At 38.3% G+C, this 26,840-nt stretch overlaps 2 protein-coding genes across 3 annotated transcripts in view; one reads left to right on the top strand and one right to left on the bottom strand.

Moving 5' to 3' along the window:
* Positions 1-26,840, top strand: part of mrtfbb (myocardin related transcription factor Bb) — a 230,500-nt gene that overhangs the window by 18,672 nt on the left and 184,988 nt on the right. Inside the window, exon 2 of the mRNA XM_062049993.1 lies at positions 166-206. The gene's annotated coding sequence lies outside the window, so the exon portion shown is untranslated. The remainder of the gene's footprint in view (positions 1-165; positions 207-26,840) is intronic.
* Positions 22,211-26,840, bottom strand: part of shisa9b (shisa family member 9b) — a 37,617-nt gene continuing 32,987 nt past the window's right edge. Inside the window, exon 4 of one of the 2 annotated variants that reach the window (XM_062049995.1) lies at positions 22,211-25,007. In XM_062049995.1, coding sequence (XP_061905979.1) covers positions 24,625-25,007 — 383 coding nt within the window. In that variant the 3' untranslated portion in view covers positions 22,211-24,624. Of the gene's footprint in view, positions 25,011-26,840 lie in introns of both variants that reach the window. The other variant, XM_062049994.1, reaches the window with a different exon arrangement.

A 26,840-nucleotide genomic window follows, 5' to 3' on the forward strand; every position in this document is an offset into this window, starting at 1 on the left:
TTTTGGTGAAACAAACAAAGCCAACATGTTAAAGCTCCCTAAAACCTCAAAGAAGTACATTAACGCCTGATAATTGAATTGTTTAAGCTGCCATAAATTCATCATGGGTGTTGTTTGGTGATTTATGTCTGTGTGTGTGATGTAAGCTTGTGTTTGTCTTTGCAGATTTACAGCGGAGACCGTGCATTCTTTCTGACTGACCTAAGGTAGGTTCAGTTTTTTGTTCATTCCCCCTCACACTTCTGAAATATTTGTTTTACCTATCATAATTCTAGAGCAGAGGTCTTCAACAGGGGTCCATGACCTCCAAGGGGTCTGCAGATATGCTGCAGGGGGTCGTGAAAATGTTATTTTTTACATTTCGTATATTTGCCCCGCACTAATTTAATTGTCTTTAAGTACATATTGATCCAACACACTGTAGTGTAGTTTAGAAATAGCTTTGGCATGTTCACCCCCTACTTAAAGGCCTGAAAATAAATAAATATTATTTATTCATGTTAGCATAAAAAAAGTTTTTTTAATTTGTCCTGTCCAGCCACATGAAAAATGAATATTGTTGACCTAGATGCCCATTAGCATTTAGCATTAAATATAGCTAGCTATTAGCGCTGTAATTTCCATCTAATGATTAGGACACCAGTTGTCAGCTAGCAATTAGCAGTGCTATACTTTATTATTTGAATACCTTAGTATTGCACAATAAAAAGGTACCATTAGGACTAGGGATGTCCGATAATATCGGACTGCTGATATTATCGGCCGATAAATGCTTTAAAATGTACCATATTTTTCGGAGTATAAGTCGCACCTGCCGAAAATGCATACTAAAGAAGGGAAAAAACATATATAAGTCGCACTGGAGTATAAGTCGCATTTTTGGGGGAAATGTATTTGATAAAAGCCAACACCAAGAATAGACATTTGAAAGGCAATTTAAAATAAATAAAGAATAGTGAACAACAGGCTGAATAAGTGTACGTTATATGAGGCATAAATAACCAACTGAGAACGTGCCTGGTATGTTAACGTAACATATTATGGTAAGAGTCATTCAAATAACTATAACATATAGAACATGCTATACGTTTACCAAACAATCTGTCACTCCTAATCGCTAAATCCCATGAAATCTTATACGTCTAGTCTCTTACGTGAATGAGCTAAATAATATTATTTGATATTTTACGCTAATGTGTTAATAATTTCACACATAAGTCGCTCCTGAGTATAAGTCGCACCCCCGGCCAAACTATGAAAAAAACTGCGACTTGTAGTCCGAAAAATACGGTAGTATCGAAAATTATCGGTATCGGTTTCAAAATTATCGGTATCGGTTTCAAAAAGTAAAATGTATGACTTTTTTAACGCCGCTGTGTACACGGACGTAGGGAGAAGTACAGAGCGCCAATACACCTTAAAGGCACTGCCTTTGCGTGCCGGCCCAATCACATAATATCTACGGCTTTTCACACACACAAGTGAATGCAAAGCATACTAGGTCAACAGCCATACAGGTCACACTGAGGATAGCCGTATAAACAACTTTAACACTGTTACAAATATGCGCCACACTGTGAACCCACACCAAACAAGAATGACAAACACGTTTCGGGAGAACATCCGCACCGTAACACAACATAAACACAACAGAACAAATACCCAGAACCCCTTGCAGCACTAACTCTTCCGGGACGCTACAATATACAACCCCCCCCCCAACCCCGTCCACCTCAACCTACTCATGCTCTCTCAGGGAGAGCATGTCCCAAATTCCAAGCTGCTGTTTTGAGGCATGTTAAAAAAAATAATGCACTTTGTGACTTCAATAATAAATATGGCAGTGCCATGTTGGCATTTTTTCCCATAACTTGAGTTGATTTATTTTGGAAAACCTTGTTACATTGTTTAATGCATCCAGCGGGGCATCACAACAAAATGAGGCATAATAATGTGTTAATTCCACGACTGTATATATCGGTATCGGTTGATATCGGAATCGGTAATTAAGAGTTGGCCAATATCGGAATATCGGCAAAAAAGCCATTATCGGACATCTCTAATTAGGACAGTTCTTCAGTGCAGGCTGGCTTATAAGGAAGCACAAAATAACTGCTTTAGGACCAATTTGATAAAAAAAACAATGACACTTTTATACAGGATTATCTAAGTAGACGATCTTTGGCCTGGAAAACATTGAAGACCCGTGGTCTAGAGCAGTGGTTCTCAAATGGGGGTACGCGTACCCATGGGGGTACTTGAAGGTATGCCAAGGGGTACGTGAGATTTTTTTTAAATGTCTGTCAAAAAGAACTGTGAAAAGAAATGTAACAATGCAATATTCAGTGTTGACAGCTAGATTTCTTGTGGACATGTGCCATAAATATTGATGTTAAAGATGTATTTTTTTGTGAAGAAATGTTTAGAATTAAGTTCATGAATCCAGATGGATCTCTATTACAATCCCCAAAGAGGGCACTTTAAGTTGATGATTACTTCTGTGTGGAAATCTTTATTTATAATTGAATCACTTGCTTATTTTTTAACAAGTTTTTAGTTATTTTTATATCTTTTTTTCCAAATAGTTCAAGAAAGACCACAACAAATTAGCAATATTTTGCACTGTTATACAATTTGATAAATCAGAAACTGATGACATAGTACTGTATTTTACTTCTTTATCTCTTTTTTTCAACCAAAAATGCTTTGCTCTGATTAGGGGGTACTTGAATTAAAAAAATGTTCACAGGGGTACATCACTGAAAAAATGTTGAGAACCTTTGGTCTAGAGGAATGTTACTGTATGTTCAACTAATAGCCCGCTTGCCCATCTGATGTCATTTATGGGCCGAATTTGGCCCGCAGGTTTGATTCAAAACTCAGGTGCGGGTATGGTTTAAGTTTATTTTTCGAACACGCATACAGTTACATGATATGTCACAATTTCCAGTTTCTTTTTTTAACATGTTTAAACGGAGTAGGAAGAAGCACATCTTATTCAATCCTACCCCTTTTCCATTTCATAGCAATTACTCACACTTTTATTCACTTCCTGTTCTCTATTTGTTCACAATTCACTCCATAAATAATACAATTCTAAAAATAATTTAATAAAATAAATAGTAAAATCAGTCATAATTCACATAATGAGATTAATAAGATTCTCTCATTTTTTTAAATAAGTAAAAATGTTGTATCATGATTCTTCTTCTTTGTACTTTGTAAATACTTGGAGTTTGAACAAATTCTTAAACTGGATCATATTAGTACTTTGTGTGACTTCTTTGGTTAATCTGTGCCATCATTTAATTCTACATACTGATATACTAAAGCAGAGGGTTTGTCAGTCAACCACCAGCCAGCCAGCCATTATGACGTCACTTTCGTCACTTGATTGACATTCGCGGCACCCGAGGATCTTGTGAAATGATGCTGGCTGCTGTCAGCTCAGTGTGAAAGAAAAAAAGGCCGTCAGGAAGGCGAGAAACAGTTTTTAATTCAACCGTACCTCCTGTCAAACGCCTAAAGACTGACCGCACAGTTCCTGTCTTCACAATAAAAGTGCTGCTCCATCCTGCCTGCGCTAACAAAATAAGAGTCTCAGAAAGCTAGCGCAAACAAGCCACCGAATTTGCCGTCAATGTATTTCTTGTAAAGTGTATAAAAATGAATATGGAAGATGGACAAATAAGATGCCAAAACCCACCACTTCAATGTGGTATTGGACAGAAAGGCCTTTTTTCTCCTCCAAGTTAGAAAATGTGGAAGTTGTCAGCACTGCTGTGAATCTATGCAAGTCATCCGAATCAGGTAATACAACAACTTATATTCTGGTCTTCATTAAAAAAGGGAATCTATATGTTAAAAATGCTTGTATTTTGTACACTTTTAACATGTGAACAAAAATGGCAAAATAAATAAATAAATATAAATTATATATGTATGTGTGTGTGTGTATATATCTATATATATCTATATATCTATATAGATATATATATATAGATATATAGATATATAAATTATATATGTGTATATATATAAATATTTATAAATAATATATATATATATAAATATATATATGTATGTATATATATATATGTATATGTGTGTGTGTGTGTGTGTATATATGTATATATATGTGTGTGTGTGTGTGTGTATATGTACATATATATATATATATATATATATATATATATATATATATATATATATATATATATATATATATATATATATATATGCACTACCGTTCAAAAGTTTGGGGTCACATTGAAATGTCCTTATTTTTGCAGGAAAAGCACTGTACTTTTCAATGACGATAACATTAAACTAGTTTTAACTTTAAAGAAATACACTCTACACATTGCTAATGTGGTAAATGACTTTCTTGCTGCAAATGCCTGGTTTTTGGTGCAATATCTACATAGGTGTATAGAGGCCCATTTCCAGCAACTATCACTCCAGTGTTCTAATGGTACAATGTGTTAGCTCATTGGCTCAGAAGGCTAATTGATGTTTAGAAAACCCTTGTGCAATCATGTTCACACATCTAAAAACAGTTTAGCTCGTTACAGAAGCTACAAAACTGACCTTCCTTTGAGCAGATTGAGTTTCTGGAGCATCACATTTGTGGGGTCATTTAAACGCTCAAATGGCCAGAAAAAGAGAACTTTCATCTGAAACTCGACAGTCTATTCTTGTTCTTAGAAATGAAGGCTATTCCACAAAATTGTTTGGGTGACCCCAAACTTTTGAACGGTAGTGTATGTGTGTGTATATATATATATATATATATATATATATATATATATATATATATATATATATATATATATATAATGTGTGTGGGGAAAAAAATCACAAGACTATTTCATCTCTACAGGCCTGTTTCATGAGGGGTTTCCTCAATCCTCAGGAGATTTTAATGGAAGCATTCACATACCATGGTTTATATAGGGCACAGAGCGGGTGGGTACAGGCAGGCGTGGGGGCGTGGTGGTTGGCTCATGTGTTACCTAGGAGGTGTTTCCTTCTGTGACGGCATGCTGATACAATTTCGCTGCGCTTGTTGAGGGATGACAAGTCTGGACGGTATATGATAAACAGTTTCTCTTTTAAGCATAGGTTGCATCTTTTATTACCACTGTTGTAAGGTGTGCTGGATGCAAGAATTTGCCATCTTATTGAATATTCAAAATTGTTGTCTTTGAGATTCCAAATGTGTTTGCTGAGTTCTGTAGTGTTCCGCAGGCTTTTGCATCTGAAAGAAGCTTTGTGATTGTTCCATCTGGTTTTGAATTCTCCCTCAGTTAATCCTACATATGTGTCGGATGTGTTAATGTCCTTGCGTGTTACCTTTGCTTGGTAAACCACTGATGGTTGTAAGCACCCCCCGTTGAGAGGGCAATCAGGTTTCTTGCGGCAGTTACAGCCTTTGTCTAATGATTAATTTGATAATCGATGAATCTGTCGATTATTACTTCGATTAATCGATTAATAATCGGATAAAAGAGACAAACTACATTTCTATCCTTTCCAGTATTTTATTGAAAAAGAACAGCATACTGGCACCATACTTTATTTTGATAATTGTTTCTCAGCTGTTTGTACATGTTGCAGTTTATAAATTAAGGTTTATTAAAAAAAAAAAAAATTGCCTCTGCGTATAGCATAGATCCAACGAATCGATGACTAAATTAATCGCCAACTATTTTTATAATTGATTTTAATCGATTTAATCGATTAGTTGTTGCAGCCTTAATATATATATATATATATATATATATATATATATATATATATATATATATATATATATATAATATATATATATATATATATATATATATATATATATGTGTATATATATATATGTGTGTGTATACGAGGTAGATCACCTCGACTTGGTCATTTAAAAAGTAACTCGCCTGCTGAAAAAGTGTGGGCACCCCTGTACTAAAGGTTTTAAGTGGTGTACATGCATACAATTGTTTTAAGATAAAAAAAATTCTGAGGTCATATTTCTCCTCTTTTGATGAGAAGAATTGTACATTCCTGGGTAGCAGATTATAGTTTGCGTTGTGCATAATTTTGGCAGTTTGCAAATCCACTTTATTTGTGAACTTCAGTATTTTTGATTCAATAAATAAAGGGTTTGTATGTTCTCTATATCCAATATTATGTATTATTCTAACTGACTTCTTTTGTAACACGGTTAGGGAATGAAGTGGACTTTTGTAGTAGTTTTCCTATATTTCTACACAATAACTCAGATATGGTAACACTGTCGCGCAATAGAAGAAAATGGAGTGATTTATTTTGTCCAATACACATTTTATTCGTTATTGATGTATTGTATATTTTTATGTGAGATTTCCAGTTTATTTTATTATCTATTATTACACCCAAAAATTGCATTTTGTGTCTATTTGTATTTGTGTTGGACTTTCTCTTCTAGTGTTACCAAATAGCATTATTTTAGTTGTACTAAGGTTCAAGGATAGTCTTTTTTGCCAAACAGTCTCTTTTAATTTGTTAATTTCTTCTGTTATTTGTATTAGCATCTGTGTGTTCTCTCCTGAACAAAACACAGTCGTGTCGTCTGCAAATATTACTAACTTTTTGGTCCTTTGTAACTTTACAAATGTCATTAATATATAAATTGAACAATTTTGGTCCCAGTATAACTAAGGTATCTACTCTCAACAAAGCGCTCTTGTCATATAGAAGTTGATCTCTGACCAGTATTTTTGCATTCGGTTCTCAAAAGACAGCAGAGCACGCCTGTCCTATCACATACAGGGGATCATTAACAAACCTAAACATATTGTTTTCTTCTAGTTTATGACATTTGTTGAGGCAAACATGTGAAGAAGGTATCTTGCATTGATTATACACTATTGAAAGAAGATGAAGTTCTGCTCCCTTTGTCCTTAGTTTTCTGAAAATGTGACACCCAGAGCAATTTAGTTAGATAATCCTGGCTCAACACTGCCATCCACTGGTACATTGTTCAACCATTATTACTGTACATTGGGTACTTTGAACAGTGCGCCATGCTGATGGTTGAGTGGCCTTTTCCCCCCATGCAGGTGGTCAGGTGGTGGCAGTCCAGCCGTGCTGTTAACTGTGATGCTTTGTCAAAGACTTTGACAGCCAAATATACCCTCCAGACCTCGGCTGGGGTGGGGGGGTTCTATTAATAGTACCCCGAGCCCTTGCGGTCATTTCACTGCTTTCTAGGCGAGGAGAGCATCAGGAATGATCAGATATAAAGAGTCAGCCACACGTTTTTAATAGCGACATTTGTGATAAGAGCCTGTCAGTTTGTGCGAAACTGACAAATTCTCTTTTGGCCATTATTCCCCTTTTAAAGGGCCCCCTTAAAAGTGACTGTGTATTTTTTTTACCGTAAAATCTTGTTGTTTTAATGTTTTTTTTTGTTCGTTTTTTAATGTTTTAGTGTCTTATTGTATATGGAAAAAAGCAGTACCAAAGTTTATTTTACGGTAAAAAACTCAAATCAGCGGAATTTAACCGTGAAATCTATAGTCAATTTTACAGTCTACAATTTTATTGATAATTTGTTTTGAAATCATAAGTCAAGCAGATATTTAAGTACAGTATTTATCTTTATTTTAACAAAAAATATGTTTGGACTACATTGATTGATTGATTGAGACTTTTATTAGTAGATTGCACAGTACAGTACATATTCCGTACAATTGACCACTAAATGGTAACACCCGAATACGTTTTTCAACTTGTTTAAGTCGGGGTCCACGTTAATCAATTCATGGTATAAATATATACTATCAGCATAATATAGTCATCACACAAGTTAATCATCAAAGTATATACATCGAATTATTTACATTATTTACAATATGATAATATATTTTGATTTTGATTTTGATAATATTGAATTTTAAAAGAAATGCAATTGCATGCAGTACCTGATTTTTAATGTCAAAAGGGAAAGAACAAATCTATTTAGTAGGAAAAGATTAAGCACTTTATTAACACATATTATTTCCAGGCTTTCGCGGGCCACATAAAAAATTGTACCGGGCCAGATTTGGCCCCCGGGCCTTGAGTTTGACACCTGTGCTTTACTTGGACTTTCTCTTTTTAAAAGCCGCCACTGTCCTTTTAATATTCGCACATTTTGTAGATGGCTGTCCATGCGGGTATATCTGCAGTACATATAAAACTCACGTCAAACCTCAAAGTCCATTAATTGTGCAGCCCTAGTAAGTATTAAAAATATTGTACTTATTACACCTCAGCTGTATGATTGCAACATGCTTCTTAGTTGTAGTTTTTATAAACAAATTTGGAGCTTTTGAAATTGCTTAAAGCTAGTGCTAATTTAGGGCGCAACAAAAGACTAATTTAATTAATGGCAAAGACTACTCCGTGACTCTGCAACGTCTACTATATAATACTTTGTAAATGAGACTCAGAAGTGTAAGAGAACAAAATATAACTGGACAGCAAATGCTAAATAATTTTTTTATTTTATTTTGAAGGCATTTTATTTTTTAGTTATTATTAATTAATTAATTGTTAATTATTATTATCACACCCAGCAATACGAAATATTAGTACTGTTAAATACCAGTACCGATTCCCAGATAACAAGATTTAGTACCGTATAGATTAGAGATGTCCAATAATGGCTTCTTTGCCGATATCCGATATTCCGATATTGTCCAACTCTTAATTACCGATTCCGATATCAACCGATACGATATATGCAGTCGTGGAATTAACACATTATTATGCCTAATTTTGTTGTGATGCCCCGCTGGATGCATTAAACAATGTAACAAGGTTTTCCAAAATAAATCAACTCAAGTTATGGAAACAAATGCCAACATGGCACTGCCATATTTATTATTGAAGTCACAAAGTGTATTATTTTTTTTTAACATGCCTCAAAACAGCAGCTTGGAATTTGGGATATGCTGGAGGTTGGGGGGGGTTTAGGTGGTGTGTGTTGGAAGGGTGTAGCGGGAGTTGTAGCGGGGGATGTATATTGTAGCGTCCCGGAAGAGCTAGTGCTGCAAGGGGTTCTGGGTATTTGTTGTGTTGTAATACGGTGTGGATGTTCTCCCAAAATGTGTTTGTCATTCTTGTTTGGTGTGGTTTCACAGTGTGGCGCATATTTGTAACAGTGTTAAAGTTGTTTATACGGCCCCCCTCAGTGTGACCTGTATGGCTGTTGACCAAGTATGCCTTGCATTCACTTGTGTGTGTGAAAAGCCGTAGATATTATGTGATTGGGCCGGCACGCAAAGGCAGTGCCTTTAAGGTTTATTGGCGCTCTGTACTTCTCCCTACGTCCGTGTACCACTCCGTACAGCAACGTTTTAAAAAGTCATACATTTTACTTTTTGAAACCGATACCGATCATTTCCGATATTACATTTTAAAGCATTTATCGGCCGATAATATCGGCAGTCCGATATTATCGGACATCTCTAGTATAGATTCAAATGTGAAAGGGACTCATCTCTATTTGTGTACATATAAAATGTTTTACATCTGGGAGTTTGGCCCGTAAAAGATGAAAGCAAAAACACAAACGTTGCGTTTGTTTTTATGGAGTGTAGAAAGAATGATGATAAAAAGCATCTCTAGGACCATCTGGTATTGGATCTCATTGAATCACCCGGGTGCACCTATTTTTTAGTCAGCCGAGGGACTTTGTGTCATTCCCAGCAAAATCCCTTCAAATGACCCATTTGTGTCAAGTTTGTCACAAATAAAGCAGGTAAAAAAGTGTGCCATTGGAAGGTGATGAAAAGGCTTGTGTGTGTTAGTCTGTTGCCCAGGGCTCCTGTTCCACATTGAGGGTAGTAGAGTGAATAAATATAGACAGAAGTAGTGTAGGTCAATATGTAGGGGGGGGGCCTCTGTGCCTGTGGGATGATTGGAATATTTGAATAGTTCCATCTTTAGGCAGGGGGACATGTTTTAAATAATCCGTTCCAGGGTCAAACTGTCACCATCATGAAAACCTTTTAACGGTGCAATAATTTTTTTTCAAGTAACAATTCATTCACTCTTGCTGTGAATTATCACCCAAGTTCCAGCAGCAGTGTTGCCTAATCTGCGTCTCATAAGCAACTTTTGCAGAGTTCGTAAGTCGCGGGTTGAGGTTTTTCTGCTTGTTTTTGAATGCGTGGTTGCTTATTTGGGCTTGCTTTTCTGTCCCCACAATAAATCAAAAACACCAGTCCGTCATTAGCTACCGGTAGTTTGCCCCCCCCCCCCTCGACTTGGCTCAACCCTAAACACACGTGCAAATGATACATGTGCAACTATGTCATAGCTCAGTGACAGAGAAACAAGTGAGAAGACAAAGTGAGAATTAGTAGCAGAACTAGTGGGGGTAATGTAATTAAATTTTTTTTAAAGATGTGTATATATATATAAAAATATTCTCTTTTCCTAAATAATGGAAGGAAGAGAGACCATATGTATATTGTGGAGGTTGCCCTCCAGGGGGTTCTTTGGACCACCAAACACCGACATGAGAGCCCGGTTCAGGTTCACAGTACAGTTTTATTTTTCCACTGAAGTCTGTGTTGCTTTTCAGCAATTGTCTTTATGCGGCTGTCCGTCTTGCTCTCGCTCTCCCCCAACTCCATCACCGTTTCTCCTCCCGGTTGCTGCTTATACAGAGCGACAGGTGATTAGTAGGGTTGGGTATCGTTTGAATTCGAACGATTCTGATTCCGATTCCGATTCTTTGTTTCGATTCCGATTCCTGACGATTCTCGGTTCCGATTCTTTTAAGAGGCAGGGTCAAAAAAATATATTTTAAATGAGCTAGCTAACCTACAGTCTTTCTGAATGAAATAGTCTGACATTCTCCATCAATTTTAATTCTATTAACTTTTTATGAACTTTACTATAAATTCCTCACAGGGCTGTTTTCAACTAGAATATAAATATCAAATCTATGAACTTGAATATAAATATTATAAATTATGAATACATTTTCCCAGGGGTACACTTTCCTCAAGAGAGCTTTATTTTTGAAAACCTCATGAAAACACATTTACACACAAGTGTATGATGCTGCAGGAAACCTCATGAAAACACATTTACACACACAAGTGTATGATGCTGCAGGTACTTAAAAATGTTACCGTGCTCCCACTGATGGGCTAACCTGCTGCAGAAAAGCAAATAAACAATAAGAAACAACTTGCAAAACCCAGTCCAGATTAGCAGCAGGTACAGTATAAAATCAGAGACAGTTCTTGTTTAGGAAAATGACCATATCCGCCTTCTCAGGCAGGATGCGTGAGCGTTCTGGACAGATAGTGTCTCCTGCTGTGGAAAATACACGTTCGCTGGGTGTGGAAGAAGCTTGAACGCATAAATAGGAGAAAGCGAGATATGACAGCAAAGGATAAGTCTTTTGTTGGTTCCACCGGACCACCACCATGCAGCAGGGTCGTCAGACATAAGTATCGGTGGAACACTTTGGACCGCCGACGCCCGCTATCCATGCTTGAGCTTGACTGACTCGCTCGGCTATGCTAACACTTCCGGGAGTGGGCGCTTCTTCGTTGGTGTTCAGCGGCTTCTTCTTCCGGTTCGGCGGACATATTTTTTTCCGGTCGGCGGACTAAATTGGCGTGACAGCATCGAAAATAGGAATCGAAATTTAAACTTTTGAACGATTCCGGGAGAATCGGAAAGTTAGTCCCGGTTCCAATCGATACTCGATACCCAACCCTAGTGATTACTGTAATTTCCGGACTATAAGCCTCTACTTTTCCCCCTCGTTCTGGTCCCTGCGGCTTATACAAGGGTGCGGCTTATTTACGGCCTGTTCTTCTCCGACACCGACGAAGAGGATTTCGGTGGTTTTAGTACGCAGGAGGAAGACGATGACACAATGATTAAAGACTGACTTTTCATATACCGGTAGGCTGGTTATTTTGATAACGTACAGACAGGCGAGCACTTTGTATTACTTTGCACCGTTGTATTATTTGTACTCTGCACGAATGTTGTTCGCCATGTCAAAGATGTGAAAGTTTGATTGAATGATTGAAAGATTTATAGTTAATAAATGGGACGCTTTGCGTTCCCAAACAGTCATCTCTGTCCCGACAATCCTCTCTGTGGTAGCAGGAACCCCTATATACTACGCTAATTACACATCAAAACCCTGCGGCTTATAGTCGGGTGCGGCTTATATATGAAGCAATCTGTATTTTCCCCTAAATTTAGCTGGTGCGGCTTATCGTCCGGAAATTACGGTAGATGACAAGGCCCACCTGGGCCATCTACGCACCTGTCGCTGACTTTGAGGCCGGTCCTGGCACACCCCGTTCCGCTGCAGGCCCGCAGGCCACGCCCCCTCCACACACACACACACACACATATATATATATATATATATATATATATATATATATATATATATATATATATATATATATATATATATATATATATATATATAAATATATATATATATATATATATATATATATATATATATATATATATATATATATATATATATATATATATATATATATATATATATATATATATATATATATATATATATACCCTCAGGTTTCTGGCACGGCCGCTCTACCCACTACACCATACCGCGTAGTGGGTATATATATATATGTATATATACGTATATATATTATATGTATATATATTATATATATATATATATATATATATATATATATATATATATATATATATATTATACACTACCGTTCAAAAGTTTGGGGTCACATTGAAATGTCCTTATTTTTGAAGGAAAAGCACTGTACTTTTCAATTACTTTAAAGAAATACACTCTATACATTGCTAATGTGGTAAATGACTATTCTAGCTGCAAATGTCTGGTTTTTGGTGCAATATCTACATAGGTGTATAGAGGCCCATTTCCAGCAACTACCACTCCAGTGTTCTAATGGTACAATGTGTTTGCTCATTGGCTCAGAAGGCTAATTGATGATTAGAAAACCCTTGTGCAATCATGTTCACACATCTGAAAACAGTTTAGCGCGTTACAGAAGCTACAAAACTGACCTTCCTTTGAGCAGATTGAGTTTCTGGAGCATCACATTTGTGGGGTCAATTAAACGCTCAAAATGGCCAGAAAAAGAGAACTTTCATCTGAAACTCGACAGTCTATTCTTGTTCTTAGAAATGAAGGCTATTCCACAAAATTGTTTGGGTGACCCCAAACTTTTGAATGGTAGTATATATATATATACAGTGTATGTATATATATATATATATATATATATATATATATATATATATATATATATATATATATATATATATAATTAATTTATTTTTTATTAGTGGGGGGAAGGTAATTCAATTCAACAAAAGTGTATATATATGTATATATGGATATATATATAGTCTATCTTTCTTCAGAATGGAAGAGAGACCAGTAATTCGATTAGACCCCAGGTGGAAAATATCTTGCTTGTGTGTGTTTGTGTCCATTTTGTTAAAAAACAAAACATAATGTTTAACTAACAAACAGTTGCATAAAACAAACAAATTGTCCACTCCATGTTACACTTATTATAATAAAAACGATTCTATTTGCGATTGATGGCGGAGTTGACTATTGATGAAATGCGATTAATCGCGAAAGAATATTGTCATCGTTAGACAGCCCTAATAATATTTTCACAATCTTCTTATATTAACAGCACTTAATTGAGGCTACTCCTTATTTCCAAAAGTGTTCAGAAAAAGCTCACGCAGTTGTCCTTTTGAGGCTTGCTGACCCTGACCCTTACCCTTTTTGCCCTTGGGGTCCAACTTTTCAACTACAGAAAGGCCCACTCAAATATTAACACTCGACAAATATTAGTCTTCTTACCCTTGCTTTGAATAGTATTCAATAATTATATGTATCTTACCATATTTTTCCAGACAATAGGGCGCACAGGATTATAAAGTGCACTGCCGATGAGCGGGTCTATTCAGGTCTATTTTCATACAAAAGTCCCACCGGATTATGAGGCACATCAAAGGGGTCATGTTATGATTTATTTCCCCCCCACATTTAAAACACTTCATCGTGGTCTATATAGCATCTAATGGTGGCTCTTCAGTCAAAATGTTGTATAGATTATGTTTTATGGACCATCCTGGAGCCTCTTTCTGACCGTCTCTTCAGGATGCACTGTTTTGTCTGTCTTATTTACGTGGCTCCACTTCGACAGCGTCTTCTCCCCGCCATCTTTGTTGTACCAGTAGTTTTTAGCACTTCCATAGCGACTGTACTGACAGATATAAGTACGAACTTTACGCTACTTTGTATTAGAAATGGCAACATCGCAGGATGAATGCCCCGCACCAAAAGATAGGGAAAAGATTTTTGAGCGCTAGGTGTAATGTTTCATATTCGCAATGAAACATCCAGGTTTCGGTGTTGCTTGCTTATGAGTACTTGCTATAGTCATTTATTTAACAGGCTTCAACCTGCAGTCCACACGTATCTCTTATGTGTGACTGCCATCTACTGGTCCCACGTATCATTACACCATGTAACAAATAAAATTGCTTTGAAGTCAGTAAGCACAACCAGAATTAATCAGTACATTAGGCGCACCTGTTATAAGGCGCACTGTCGATTTTTGATAAAATGAAAAGATTTTAAGTGTTCCTCATAGTCCGACATACACGGTACTTAAAGGCCTACTGAAAGCCACTACTACCGACCACGCAGTCTGATAGTTTATATATCAATGATGAAATCTTAACATTGCAACACATGCCAATACGGCCGGGTTAACTTATAAAGTGCCATTTTAAATTTCCCGCGACACTTCCGGTTGAAAACGTCTATGTATGATGACGTTTGCGCGTGACGTCACGGAGAGAACGGAAGTATTCGGACCCCATTGGATCCAATACCAAAAAGCTCTGTTTTCATCCCAAAATTCCACAGTATTCTGGACATCTGTGTTGGTGAATCTTTTGCAATTTGTTTAATGAACAATGGAGACTGCAAAGAAGAAAGCTGTAGGTGGGATCGGTGTATTAGCGGCGGACTACAGCAACACAACCAGGAGGACTTTGAGATGGTTAGCAGACGCGCTAGCCGCCGACCTCACCTTGACTTCCTCCGTCTCCGGGCCGCCGACCGCATCAGTGATCGGGTGAAGTCCTTTGTCGCTCCGTTGATCGCTGGAACGCAGGTGAGCACGGGTGTTGTTGAGCAGATGAGGGCTGGCTGGCGTAGGTGGAGAGCTAATGTTTTTAGCATAGCTCTGTGAGGTCCCGTTGCTAAGTTAGCTTCAATGGCGTCGTTAGCAATAGCATTGTTAAGCTTCGACAGGCTGGAAAGCATTAACCGTGTAGTTACATATCCATGGTTTAATAGTATTGTAGATTTTCTGTCTATCCTTCCAGTCAGGAGTTTATTTATTTTGTTTCTATCTGCATTTGAGCCCGATGCTATCACGTTAGCTCCGTAGCTAAAGTGTTTCGCCGATATATTGTCGTGGAGATAAAAGTCACTGTGAATGTCCATTTCGCGTTCTCGACTCTCATTTATAAGAGGATATAGTATCCCAGGTGGTTTAAAATACAAATCCGTGATCCACAATAGAAAAAGGAGAAAGTGTGGAATCCAATGAGCCAGCTTGTACCTAAGTTACAGTCAGAGTGAAAAAAGATACGTCCTGCACTGCACTCTAGTCCTTCACTCTCACGTTCCTCATCCACGAATCTTTCATCCTCGCTGAAATTAATGGTGTAATCGTCGCTTTCTCGGTCCGAATCTTTCTCGCTGCTGGTGTAAACAATGGGAAAACATGAGCAGCCCTTCCTCCTGTGACGTCACGCTACTTCCGGTACAGGCAAGGCTTTTTTTATCAGCGACCAAAAGTTGCGAACTTTATCGGCGATGTTCTCTACTAAATCCTTTCAGCAAAAATATGGCAATATCGCGAAATGATCAAGTATGACACATAGAATGGATCTGCTATCCACGTTTAAATAAAAAAATTCATTTCTGTAGGCTTTTAAAAACTTTGATGAAAATGATACTGTGGTGGGGGGGGGGGCAACCCATCTTTCTATTGTTTTCTATTATGAAAGGTTGTGGTTATCAAATGCAGTGGTCGGCATCGTCGTTCTCTACTAAATCCTTTCAGCAAAAATATGGCAATATCGCGAGATGATCAAGTATGACACATAGAATGGATTTGCTATCCCCGTTTAAATAAAAAAATGTCATTTCAGTAGGCCTTTAAAGTTGAACAGTTTAACCTTGTCAAATGGTATGAAAGCATGTGTTAATCACAAAGATTATTATTAAGGCTTAAAGGGAAACTGCACTTTTTTGGGAATTTTGCCTATCATTCACAATCATTATGAAAGACATGACAAATGGATTTTTTTTTAATGCATTTTAATATTAAATACATTTGAACAAAAGTCCACCTTCAACGGAGCCTATGAGAGCCGTTCAATTCTGTCTATAGAGCCCCTAAAAATATTTCCAAACACCTCCGTTAGGGTTGTATATAAATATATATGTAATGTATTAACGGGTACATTTCTAATAACATTTAGTATTTCATTATTTTGATAATTTTAAGTATACACGGCGCATTAATTTCAAAAACGCATCACGTTTGCTTTTTTTTTTGTCCTTCATCACAGATTTCTGCTCACTGCAGGCTTTATGGGAGCCAACAAACATAATAAACACGACTTACTGTGCAATGTCTGCTGTCATTAGGATGCCGACTTCTCGGATGTTCATATATTCCCATTTAGGTGAAGAATGCCTCATAACCCTCGCGAAGAAACGCGGTGGGGGGGTCGGGGTGAACAAGTGCTTTTTGTGTCATCCTCGCCAGTTCCAGGATGTTCAAGTCAAAAAATGTAAATTGAGTATTGTTGGCGGTTTTTGAATGGTTATTTGTCGGATTTTATGGGCCGAATAGTGGAGCTCCCATTGGCTCCGCTGTAAGCAGACATTTATTAACGTTTATTTAACATTTAGAACGCATTAAAAAAAATCTATTTGTCATGTCTTTCATAATGATTGTGAATGAAAGGCCAGTGCAATCCCCCTTTAAGTCAGGCTGATTACAGAAATACATACTAATCAAATATACTGCAAAAGAAGGGACTCATAAAAACTGATGAAAAATACCGTACAGTATATGTACATGCAATTACGCAGTGCTAGAAAAAAAAATGTCTAACTAAATTAATGATAAATAATAATATTGATATGTTTCTAAAATAGCCTTTCCGGTAAGGTCTATTCAGGTGTACTGGAGAGGAGGCTACGCCGGATAGTCGAACCTCGGATTCAGGAGGAACAGTGTGGTTTTCGTCCTGGTCGTGGAACTGTGCACCAGCTCTATACTCTCGGCAGGGTCCTTGAGGGTGCATGGGAGTTTGCCCAAGCAGTCTACATGTGCTTTGTGGACTTGGAGAAGGCATTCGACCGTGTATGGGGAGTGCTCAGAGAGTATGGGGTAACGGACTGTCTTATTGTGGCGGTCCGCTCCCTGTATAATCAGTGCCAGAGCTTGGTTAGCATTGCCGGCAGTAAGTCGCACCCGTTTCCAGTGAGGGTTGGACTCCGCCAAGGCTGCCCTTTGTCATCGATTCTGTTAATAACTTTTATGGACAGAATTTCTAGGCGCAGTCAGGGTGTTGAGGGGATCTGGTTTGGTGGCTGCAGGATTAGGTCTCTGCTATTTGCAGATGATGTGGTCCTGATGGCTTCATCTGGCCAGGATCTTCAGCTCTCACTGGATCGGTTCGCAGCCGAGTGTGAAGCGACTGGGATGGGAATCAGCACCTCCTAGTCCGAGTCCATGGTTCTTGCCCGGGAAAGGGTGGAGTGCCATCTCCGGGTTTGGGAGGAGATCTTGCCCCAAGTGGAGAAGTTCAAGTACCTCGGAGTCTTGTTCACGAGTGAGGGAAGAGTGGAAGTGGATCGTGAGATCGACAGGCGGATCGGTGCGGCGTCTTCAGTAATGCGGACTCTGTATCGATCCGTTGTGGTGAAGAAGGAGCTGAGCCGGAAGGCAAAGCTCTCAATTTACCGGTCGATCTATGTTCCCATCCTCACCTATGGTCATGAGCTTTGGGTCATGACCGAAAGGACAAGATCACGGGTACAAGCGGCCGAAATGAGTTTCCTCCGCCGGGTGGTGGGGCTCTCCCTTAGAGATAGGGTGAGAAGCTCTGCCATCCGGGGGGAGCTCAAAGTAAAGCCGCTGCTCCTCCACATCGAGAGGAGCCAGATGAGGTGGTTCGGGCATCTGGTCAGAATGCCACGTCAGAGGCCACGGGGAAGACCCAGGACACGTTGGGAAGACTATCTCTCCCGGCTGGCCTGGGAACGCCTCGGGATCCCCCGGGAGGAGCTGGACGAAGTGGCTGGGGAGAGGGAAGTCAGGGCTTCCCTGCTTAGGCTGCTGCCCCCGCGACCCGACCCCGGATAGGCGGAAGAAGATGGATGTTTCTACAATACAGCTGTCAATGAAATTTTAAATACAGCTTCACCACTTAATTTTTGTGCTGAAGAAACTTCTCTCTGACGTTAGCTCCAGACTTCTTACGTTTATTAGATATTGTCATTACTGCCACATGTGGTGAAAATGTGTATTACAACCAAGTATGGATGCGGTCCAACAATGGGCAATACTGTGTTAATGGATACGCATGCGGTTTTGGTGTGTTTTTCTGAAAATGTCCGTCAAAGTCCTAATTGGCCACATGAGTGACCTTCGTCTTTGTGTCGCTTGACTTTGCTCTTCATGTTGTCTGACTGAAAAACAGCCAGTAAAACAACCACCACAATTTGACTAACAGAATATATTTGGATATTTTCAGCGTGGCATGCTGACAGTGTGTCAGTCACTGCATCTGTCTGTTTCTATACAAATAACCACAAACACAGTCAGACGCAGATAAGGATTCCTTTTTTTATCAGACAGGTTGACTTTTCCCTCTGTGTACCCTTGAACTTGGTGCCGGGAATTCCCTGAGGGACTTTTAATGTTTCACTCTCCTGGCTCCTGTGAGAACTCCCCACAAACACAAAAATATAACACAAAGTATGATTCGTGTCAAGGATTGAATGAATGTTCGGAATACAAAACTAGTTTTATCTGCAGATTTTGGTGGAAAATACTGACACTCTTATTTGGGAAAAAAAATGTTTTAATATGGACAATATCGTAACACGACAATGCAGACACATGTTTTACACGGTATTGAACAAAGTGGTGCAGTATTTAATCTGGAGAAATTGGGTTTTATTTCAGTTTGATAAATTAACACATTTGGTCCTTGTTATTGTTCATCAATATGAAGAGAATAATTATGACATTACATTTTTTGATATTACATTATTTCAAGTTGATCATGTTTTACTTGGTTACTTTTGTATATGAATATTCTCATTCGTCCAGGGCATTGAATCGGCCGTAACTGGACTGTTCAGATTGTCTAAATATCAGTTCATACTCAACGACTGCATAGGACAGGTCTTGTCTGAGGGGATGGTGTCGGATCCAAAGTAATTATCGTCTAAGGCAGTGTTTTTCAACCTTTTTTGAACCAAGGTACATTTTTTGCGTTGAAAAAAATGCGTAGGCACACCACCAGCAGAAATCATTAAAAAATGAAACTCAGTGGACAGTAAAAAGTCGTTGTCGCAATTGTTGGATGTGACTTTAAACCATAAACAAGCATGCATCAGTATAGCTCTTGTCTCAAAGTAGGTGTACTGTCACCACCTGTCACATCGCCCCCTGACTTATTTTGAGTTTTTTGCTGTTTTCCTGTGTGTAGTGTTTTAGTTCTTGTCTTGCGCTCCTATTTTGGTGGCTTTTTCTCTTTTTTTGGTATTTTCTTGTAGCAGTTTCAAGTCTTCCTTTGAACGCTATTCCCCGCACCTGCTTTGTTTTAGCAATCAAGACTATTTAAGTTGTTTTTATCCTTCTTTGTGGGGACATTGTTGATTGTCATGTCATGTTCGGATGTACATTGTCTTTGCTCCACAGTAAGTCTTTGCTGTTGTCCAGCATTCTGTTTTTGTTTACTTTGTAGCCAGTTCAGTTTTAGTTTTGTTCTGCATAGCCTTCCTTAAGCTTCAATGCCCTTTCTTAGGGGCACTGACCTTTTGTTTATTTTTGGTTTAAGCATTAGACACATTTTTTACCTGCACACTGCCTCCCGCTGTTTCCGACATCCACAAAGCAATTAGCTACTGGCTGCCACCTACTGATATGGAAGAGTATTACACGGTTACTCTTCCGAGCTCTAGACAGCACCGACACTCAACAACAACACATCATTTGCAGACTAAAATTACTGGTTTGCAAAAAATATTTTTAACCCAAATAGGTGAAATTAGATAATCTCCCACGGCACACCAGACTAGGCACACTAGTTGAAAAACACTGGTATTAGGTAGCGGTAGAACCCACCTCCCAATCAAGAAAAGTTGAATTGTTTTGGGATGCAAAACGTTAGTCGTTTGGATACAGTGGAGTGTGACATCAGATACCCAACGACCGTCATTTGTTGGAATACTTGGCAACTGTTGTTTATCATCTTAAAATGCTGCACCATTATTGTTCTAGGGATACTTTTACTGTTGTCTGTGTATTGTCAGCACATGTCGTTTCAAAGTGTTCACAAAAAACATTTTTTTCCACAACTGTGTTGTAAAAGAATAGGGAATTTTTTTTGTGTGTGTGAAAGTGGTACCTTGGTTTTTAATACGCCCCACTTTTCATAGGCTTTGGTTTTCAATGAAATTTTTTTTCGAAGGTTTGCCAAACATTGCTGCATTGTGTCATTGTGAAGGGAGTGCCCACATGTTGGTGACCCAGTCTCTGTGTTTTCTTTTTAAATAGATTTAGCAAACACTGACAATGGGGGTAGTGAAAACAAACGTGTGAGAATATACGAGTAATGTTCACAACCTTTTGTCAGATCAAAAAAATAAATACATAGATAAATCCTGTTCACACCGTCTAACAGAAGTGACAAGAAAATACTTAGAACAAAGTTTATATTGATTGTGAGTGAAGTAGTTCAACAGTAAATGCACACAAGTTTGTGAGAGAATAAACAGTCTGAGTCATTTATGCCCTTGTAAGTTGACATTATGAAAAAAAAAACATTTCTTTCAGTGTTGAATTTTGTGTATATGTTCCATCTGTGGTAGTACGATATATATTTCTCCCCATATAAAAGAATAGCTACTGCAAATATTTACAAGAAAAAACGTGACATGCTAACTTGACTGTGCATTGCAGAACAGAATAGTGATTAAAACCACCATTCCTTCATAAGAACATTCTGGTATTGCAGGAAGTTTCTAATTTAGTGTTGATTAAGAATGACTGTGGATTGACTATGGAGAAAATGAATCAATTCATCTCTGAATGTTATGCACTTCTGTTTCCATGCCGGTGTTTTCTTTAGCAGAATAACGCTCCATAGCCAACATCATGTACATACTTGCCAACCTTGAGACCTCCGAATTCGGGAGATGGGGGAGATCTAGCAAGGGGTGTATATATTTTCAAGTATTTATTTATATATATATATATATATATATATATATATATATATATATATATATATATATATATATATATATATATATATATATATATATATATATATATATATATATATATATATATATATATATATTAGGGCTGCAACAACTAATCGATTAAATCGATTATAAAAATAGTTGCCGATTAATTTAGTCATTGATTCGTTGGATCTATGGTATGCGCAGAGGTAATTTTTTATTTATTTTTTATTTATTTTATTTTAATTTAAAAACAATTTTTTTTTATAAACCTTTATTTATAAACTGCAACATGTACAAACAGCTGAGAAACAATAATCAAAATAAGTATGGTGCCAGTATGCTGTTTTTTTCCCAATAAAATACTGGAAAGGATAGAAATGTAGTTTGTCTCTTTTATCCGATTATTAATCGATTAATCGAAGTAATAATCGAAAGATTAATCGGTTATCAAATTAATCGATTATCAAATTAATCGTTAGTTGCAGCCCTAATATATATATATATATATATATATATATATATATATATATATATATATATATATACATATATATATATATATATATATATATATATATAAATAATACGTTCATGAATGAGTATATCAGTTCGGCCACCGTGTTCAATGGAGAAGTCTGATCTACAAAATGTGCAGGCAGCATACCCCTTCCCCTTCGAGTTGTCCTGGATGAACTGAAATTATTTTTTCCAATCATTTTGGAACTTGCAAGCGTACTTCTTCTTACTCGTCGTCGCCATGTCTCTTCTTCGTTCTTCTGCTTCGTCTCTGTTATGTTTTGGGACATTACTACTTGCCGTAGTTTTGAAGCAATGCATGATCGGAATCTGGATGTTGTGTGTCAGTGTATTAACGTGCCGGCTGGAATAAACACGCGCTGAGAAATAGTTCCGTGCCTGCCTACTTTATGGGTTATATATAAACCTATGGATAACGGAGACATATACCGTATTTTTCGGACTATAAGTCGCAGTTTTTTTCATAGTTTGGCCGGGGGTGCGACTTATACTCAGGAGCGACTGATGTGTGAAATTATTAACACATTACCGTAAAATATCAAATAATATTATTTAGCTCATTCACGTAAGAGACTAGAGCAGTGGTTCTTAACCTTGTTGGAGGTACCGAACCCCACCAGTTTCATATGCGCATTCACCGAACCCTTCTCCAGTGAAAAATTAAAAAAAAAGTTTTTCCAATTCAAGACAAAGTTATGTTTTTTTTACTGGCGCACAAAATGAACCGTGCATGAACATCACCTTGTTCAAAGAACAAAACCAACACAGTGCATAAACTCACAACAAATGACACACCTGCAAATCAGATGGAAAATTAGAGGGAACATTGTTCGGGGGTATCCATAATACGCCAATAGGGAGACGTTTTTATTTACACGATGAGTCGGTTTTGTCTTGACCTCCACGGCAGAAGCTCCGCCGAACCCCTGAGGCAGACTCACCGAACCCCTAGAATTCGATCGAACCCAGGTTAAGAACCACTGGACTAGACGTATAAGATTTCATGGGATTTAGCGATTAGGAGTGACAGATTGTTTGGTAAACGTAAAGCATGTTCTATATGTTCTAGTTATTTGAATGACTCTTACCATAATATGTTACGTTAACATACCAGGCACGTTCTCAGTTGGTTATTTATGCCTCATATAACGTACACTTATTCATTCTGTTGTTCACTATTCTTTATTTATTTTAAATTGCCTTTCAAATGTCTATTCTTGGTGTTGGCTTTTATCAAATACATTTCCCCAAAAAATGCGACTTATACTCCAGTGCGACTTACACTACCGTTCAAAAGTTTGGGGTCACCCAAACAATTTTGTGGAATAGCCTTCATTTCTAAGAACAAGAATAGACTGTCGAGTTTCAGATGAAAGTTCTCTTTTTCTGGCCATTTTGAGCGTTTAATTGACCCCACAAATGTGATGCTCCAGAAACTCAATCTGCTCAAAGGAAGGTCGGTTTTGTAGCTTCTGTAACGAGCTAAACTGTTTTCAGATGTGTGAACATGATTGCACAAGGGTTTTCTAATCATCAATTAGCCTTCTGAGCCAATGAGCAAACACATTGTACCATTAGAACACTGGAGTGAAAGTTGCTGGAAATGGGCCTTTATACACCTATGTAGATATTGCACCAAAAACCAGACATTTGCAGCTAGAATAGTCATTTACCACATTAGCAATGTATAGAGTGTATTTCTTTAAAGTTAAGACTAGTTTAAAGTTATCTTCATTGAAAAATAAGGACATTTTAATGTGACCCCAAACTTTTGAACGGTAGTGTATATATGTTTTTTTCCTTCTTTATTATGCATTTTCGGCCGGTGCGACTTATACTCCGAAAAATACGGTACAATAGTCTCCTTTTCAGGTGAGAGAGGACGCTAAAGGCAGTGCCTTTAAGGCACGCCCCCAATATTGTTGTCCGGGTGGAAATTCGGGAGAATGGTTGCCCCGGGAGATTTTCGGGAGGGGCACTGAAATTCGGGAGTCTCCCGGGAAAATGGGGAGGGTTGGCAAGTATGCATGTACTCAGCCTTAAGACAGCAGACTAGTTTAGACTGAATCAGCAACGGCGCCCCTGCTGGTTACAGCCAAGTAGTGCACTTCATTTTTTGCAGCCATTGCTTCAAGACACGATAAACCAATAATGAATTCGATCAGCATTATTCTTAACCATCAATCAACTATTTTGACCATCCCTGGTGCTGATTGTCTGTGCTCTTTGTGTTTCCTTTATGATTCATTAATAAACAGTGCTTTGTGTTTATATGGTTTAGTTGGCATTTGTGTTTTGATATTATAGGATAATACGCATATGGATAGCGATATATGAACTCTGTTGTGCAGGAACGGCGATCCAAGACCTCCTCGTCCGTAGCATGCACACAAGTGCATGTTTACCCCTCCATAGTCATATTAGACACCAACGCACGCATTTGTTTTCAACCGTTCCTGTCACACCGTCACCTCTGTCTTGCTGTTGGTCACAAAGTATGGCTGCGGAGGCAGGTAGCGACTGTTGTGAAGCTCCTTTTCCACGGCGGAGAGTGTCTTTTGGCCGTAGTTGTGCCTCAGTCCCAGCGTGTCATTGCTTTCCCACGGCCTCAACATGGCCGCCGGGCTGGCTAAAGTGGCGCAGGCGTAAGACAGCGAGTGGGAACTGTGGCTCTTAGGACTCTTGTGTTTGCGTCCACCCTGCTTGGTCGACGTCTGTCTGAGTGGGCTGTAGGGATTGCACGGTTCTGACTCGGTGTCCATAGGTTCCATTGGGAGGCTGCCCTTGGCTGTCATCTCGATCACGTGCCGGCGGTTGGTGTAGAAGCTTTCATTGGCTTTTTCTGCTAACAAGTAGAGAACACAACCAGTTAGGGCTGGGCGATATGGCCTTTTATTAATATCTCAATATTTTTAGGCCATGTCACGATACACAATATATATCTGGATATTTTGCCTTAGCCTTGAATGAACACTTGATGCATATAATCACAGCAGTATAATGATTCTATGTGTCTACATTAAAACATTCTTCTTCATACTGCATTAATATATGCTCATTTTAAACTTTCATGCAGAGAGGGAAATCACAACTAAGTCAATTTACCAAAATTGTATTTATTAAACAGTTATTAAGCAGTGGCACAAACATTCATGTCATTTCTAAACAAAAAGTGCAAGATTGTCAGAGACATTTTAAAACAAACTATTAGTGCACTTTTGTGCATGATGTCACTAAGATGACATATCAAAACAACACTAAATTAAAGTGCACTTTTTGTACAGCACGCCACTACAATAGTTTAAAACAAATAAAGTGCACTATAGTGCATGATGTCACACAAGATATTTCAATAAGTGTCAAATAAAAATGAGCTGCATAATAGGAAATCAAATAGTGTATGTCCTTCGCTATGTGGTAGGTTCCTGTGGACGTTATCTCCTTCTGTTGTTGAATAATTTTTTCATACGGTGTTGATGTGGAAATGGTTGCCTCGGCATTTAGTTGGTGTGGCACCGAACGGAGATGTTGACATGCAAAGTTTCAAGCACTCTTTATTCTCTAGCGCATGGGTGTCAAACTCTGGCTCGCGGGCCAAATTTGGCCCACCGTGTAATTTCACTTGGCCCTAGAGGCGATATCAAATTAACACTAGAGCTGGCCCGCCGATTATATACAGCGGCGGTGCCGCGGTAACACCGCATTCACCGCTAATTCTCATACTTGCCAACCCTCCCGAGAGACTCCCAAATTTCAGTGCCCCTCCCGAAAATCGTCACGTCTGCTTTTCAGCCAGTCCAACAAGTGCTGGCCTAGTCACATAATATGTGCGGTTTCTGCACGCACACACACGTGAATGCAACGCATACTTCATCAACAGGGATACGGGTTACACTGAGGGTAGCCGAATAAAAAACTTTAACACTGTTAGAAATATACGCCACACTGTGAGTCCACACCAAACAAGAATGACAAACACATTTCGGGAGAACATCCACACCACACCATAACACAACAATAACAAATACCCAGAACCCTTTGCAGCACTAACTCTTCCGGGACGCTACAAGGTGTGTGTGTGTGTGTGGGGGGGGAGGTTTGGTGGTAGCGGGGGTGTATTTTGTAGCGTCCCGGAAGAGTTAGTGCTGCAAAGGATTCTGGGTATTTGTTCTGTTTATGTTTATGTTGTGTTACGGTGCGGATGTTCTCCCGAAATGTGTTTGTCATTCTTGTTTGGTGTGGGTTCACAGTGTGGTGTATATTTGTAACAGTGTTAAAGTTTTTTATACTGGCACCCTCAGTGTGACATGTATCGCTGTTGATGAAGTATGCGTTGCATTCACTCGTGTGTGCGTACAGAAGCTGCACATTTCTTGTGAGCAATGTTAAAGGCAGTGCATTCTTGTAGAGTATGTTAAAGGCAGTGCATTTAAGGCACGCCCCCAAGACTTTGGTACGGGTGGACGAGATATAATGACTGATGAACACCTTCGTTCGATAATGAAGGTTGCCTCTGCTCAAAGCCTGAGCCCTGACATTAATGAACTAGCATCCAAGAAAAGATGGCAGGTATCTGGCTTGGGCACATCAGATTAGATCAGTGTGTTGCAAACTGAGCCGTTTAAAGTCCTGAATGGTTGGTTTATTCATTGTTATTTTATTTTCAAATGTATTA

The sequence above is a fragment of the Entelurus aequoreus genome, linkage group LG06 (genome assembly GCF_033978785.1).
Source record: "Entelurus aequoreus isolate RoL-2023_Sb linkage group LG06, RoL_Eaeq_v1.1, whole genome shotgun sequence".
NCBI classification, from domain to species: Eukaryota; Metazoa; Chordata; class Actinopteri; order Syngnathiformes; family Syngnathidae; genus Entelurus; species Entelurus aequoreus.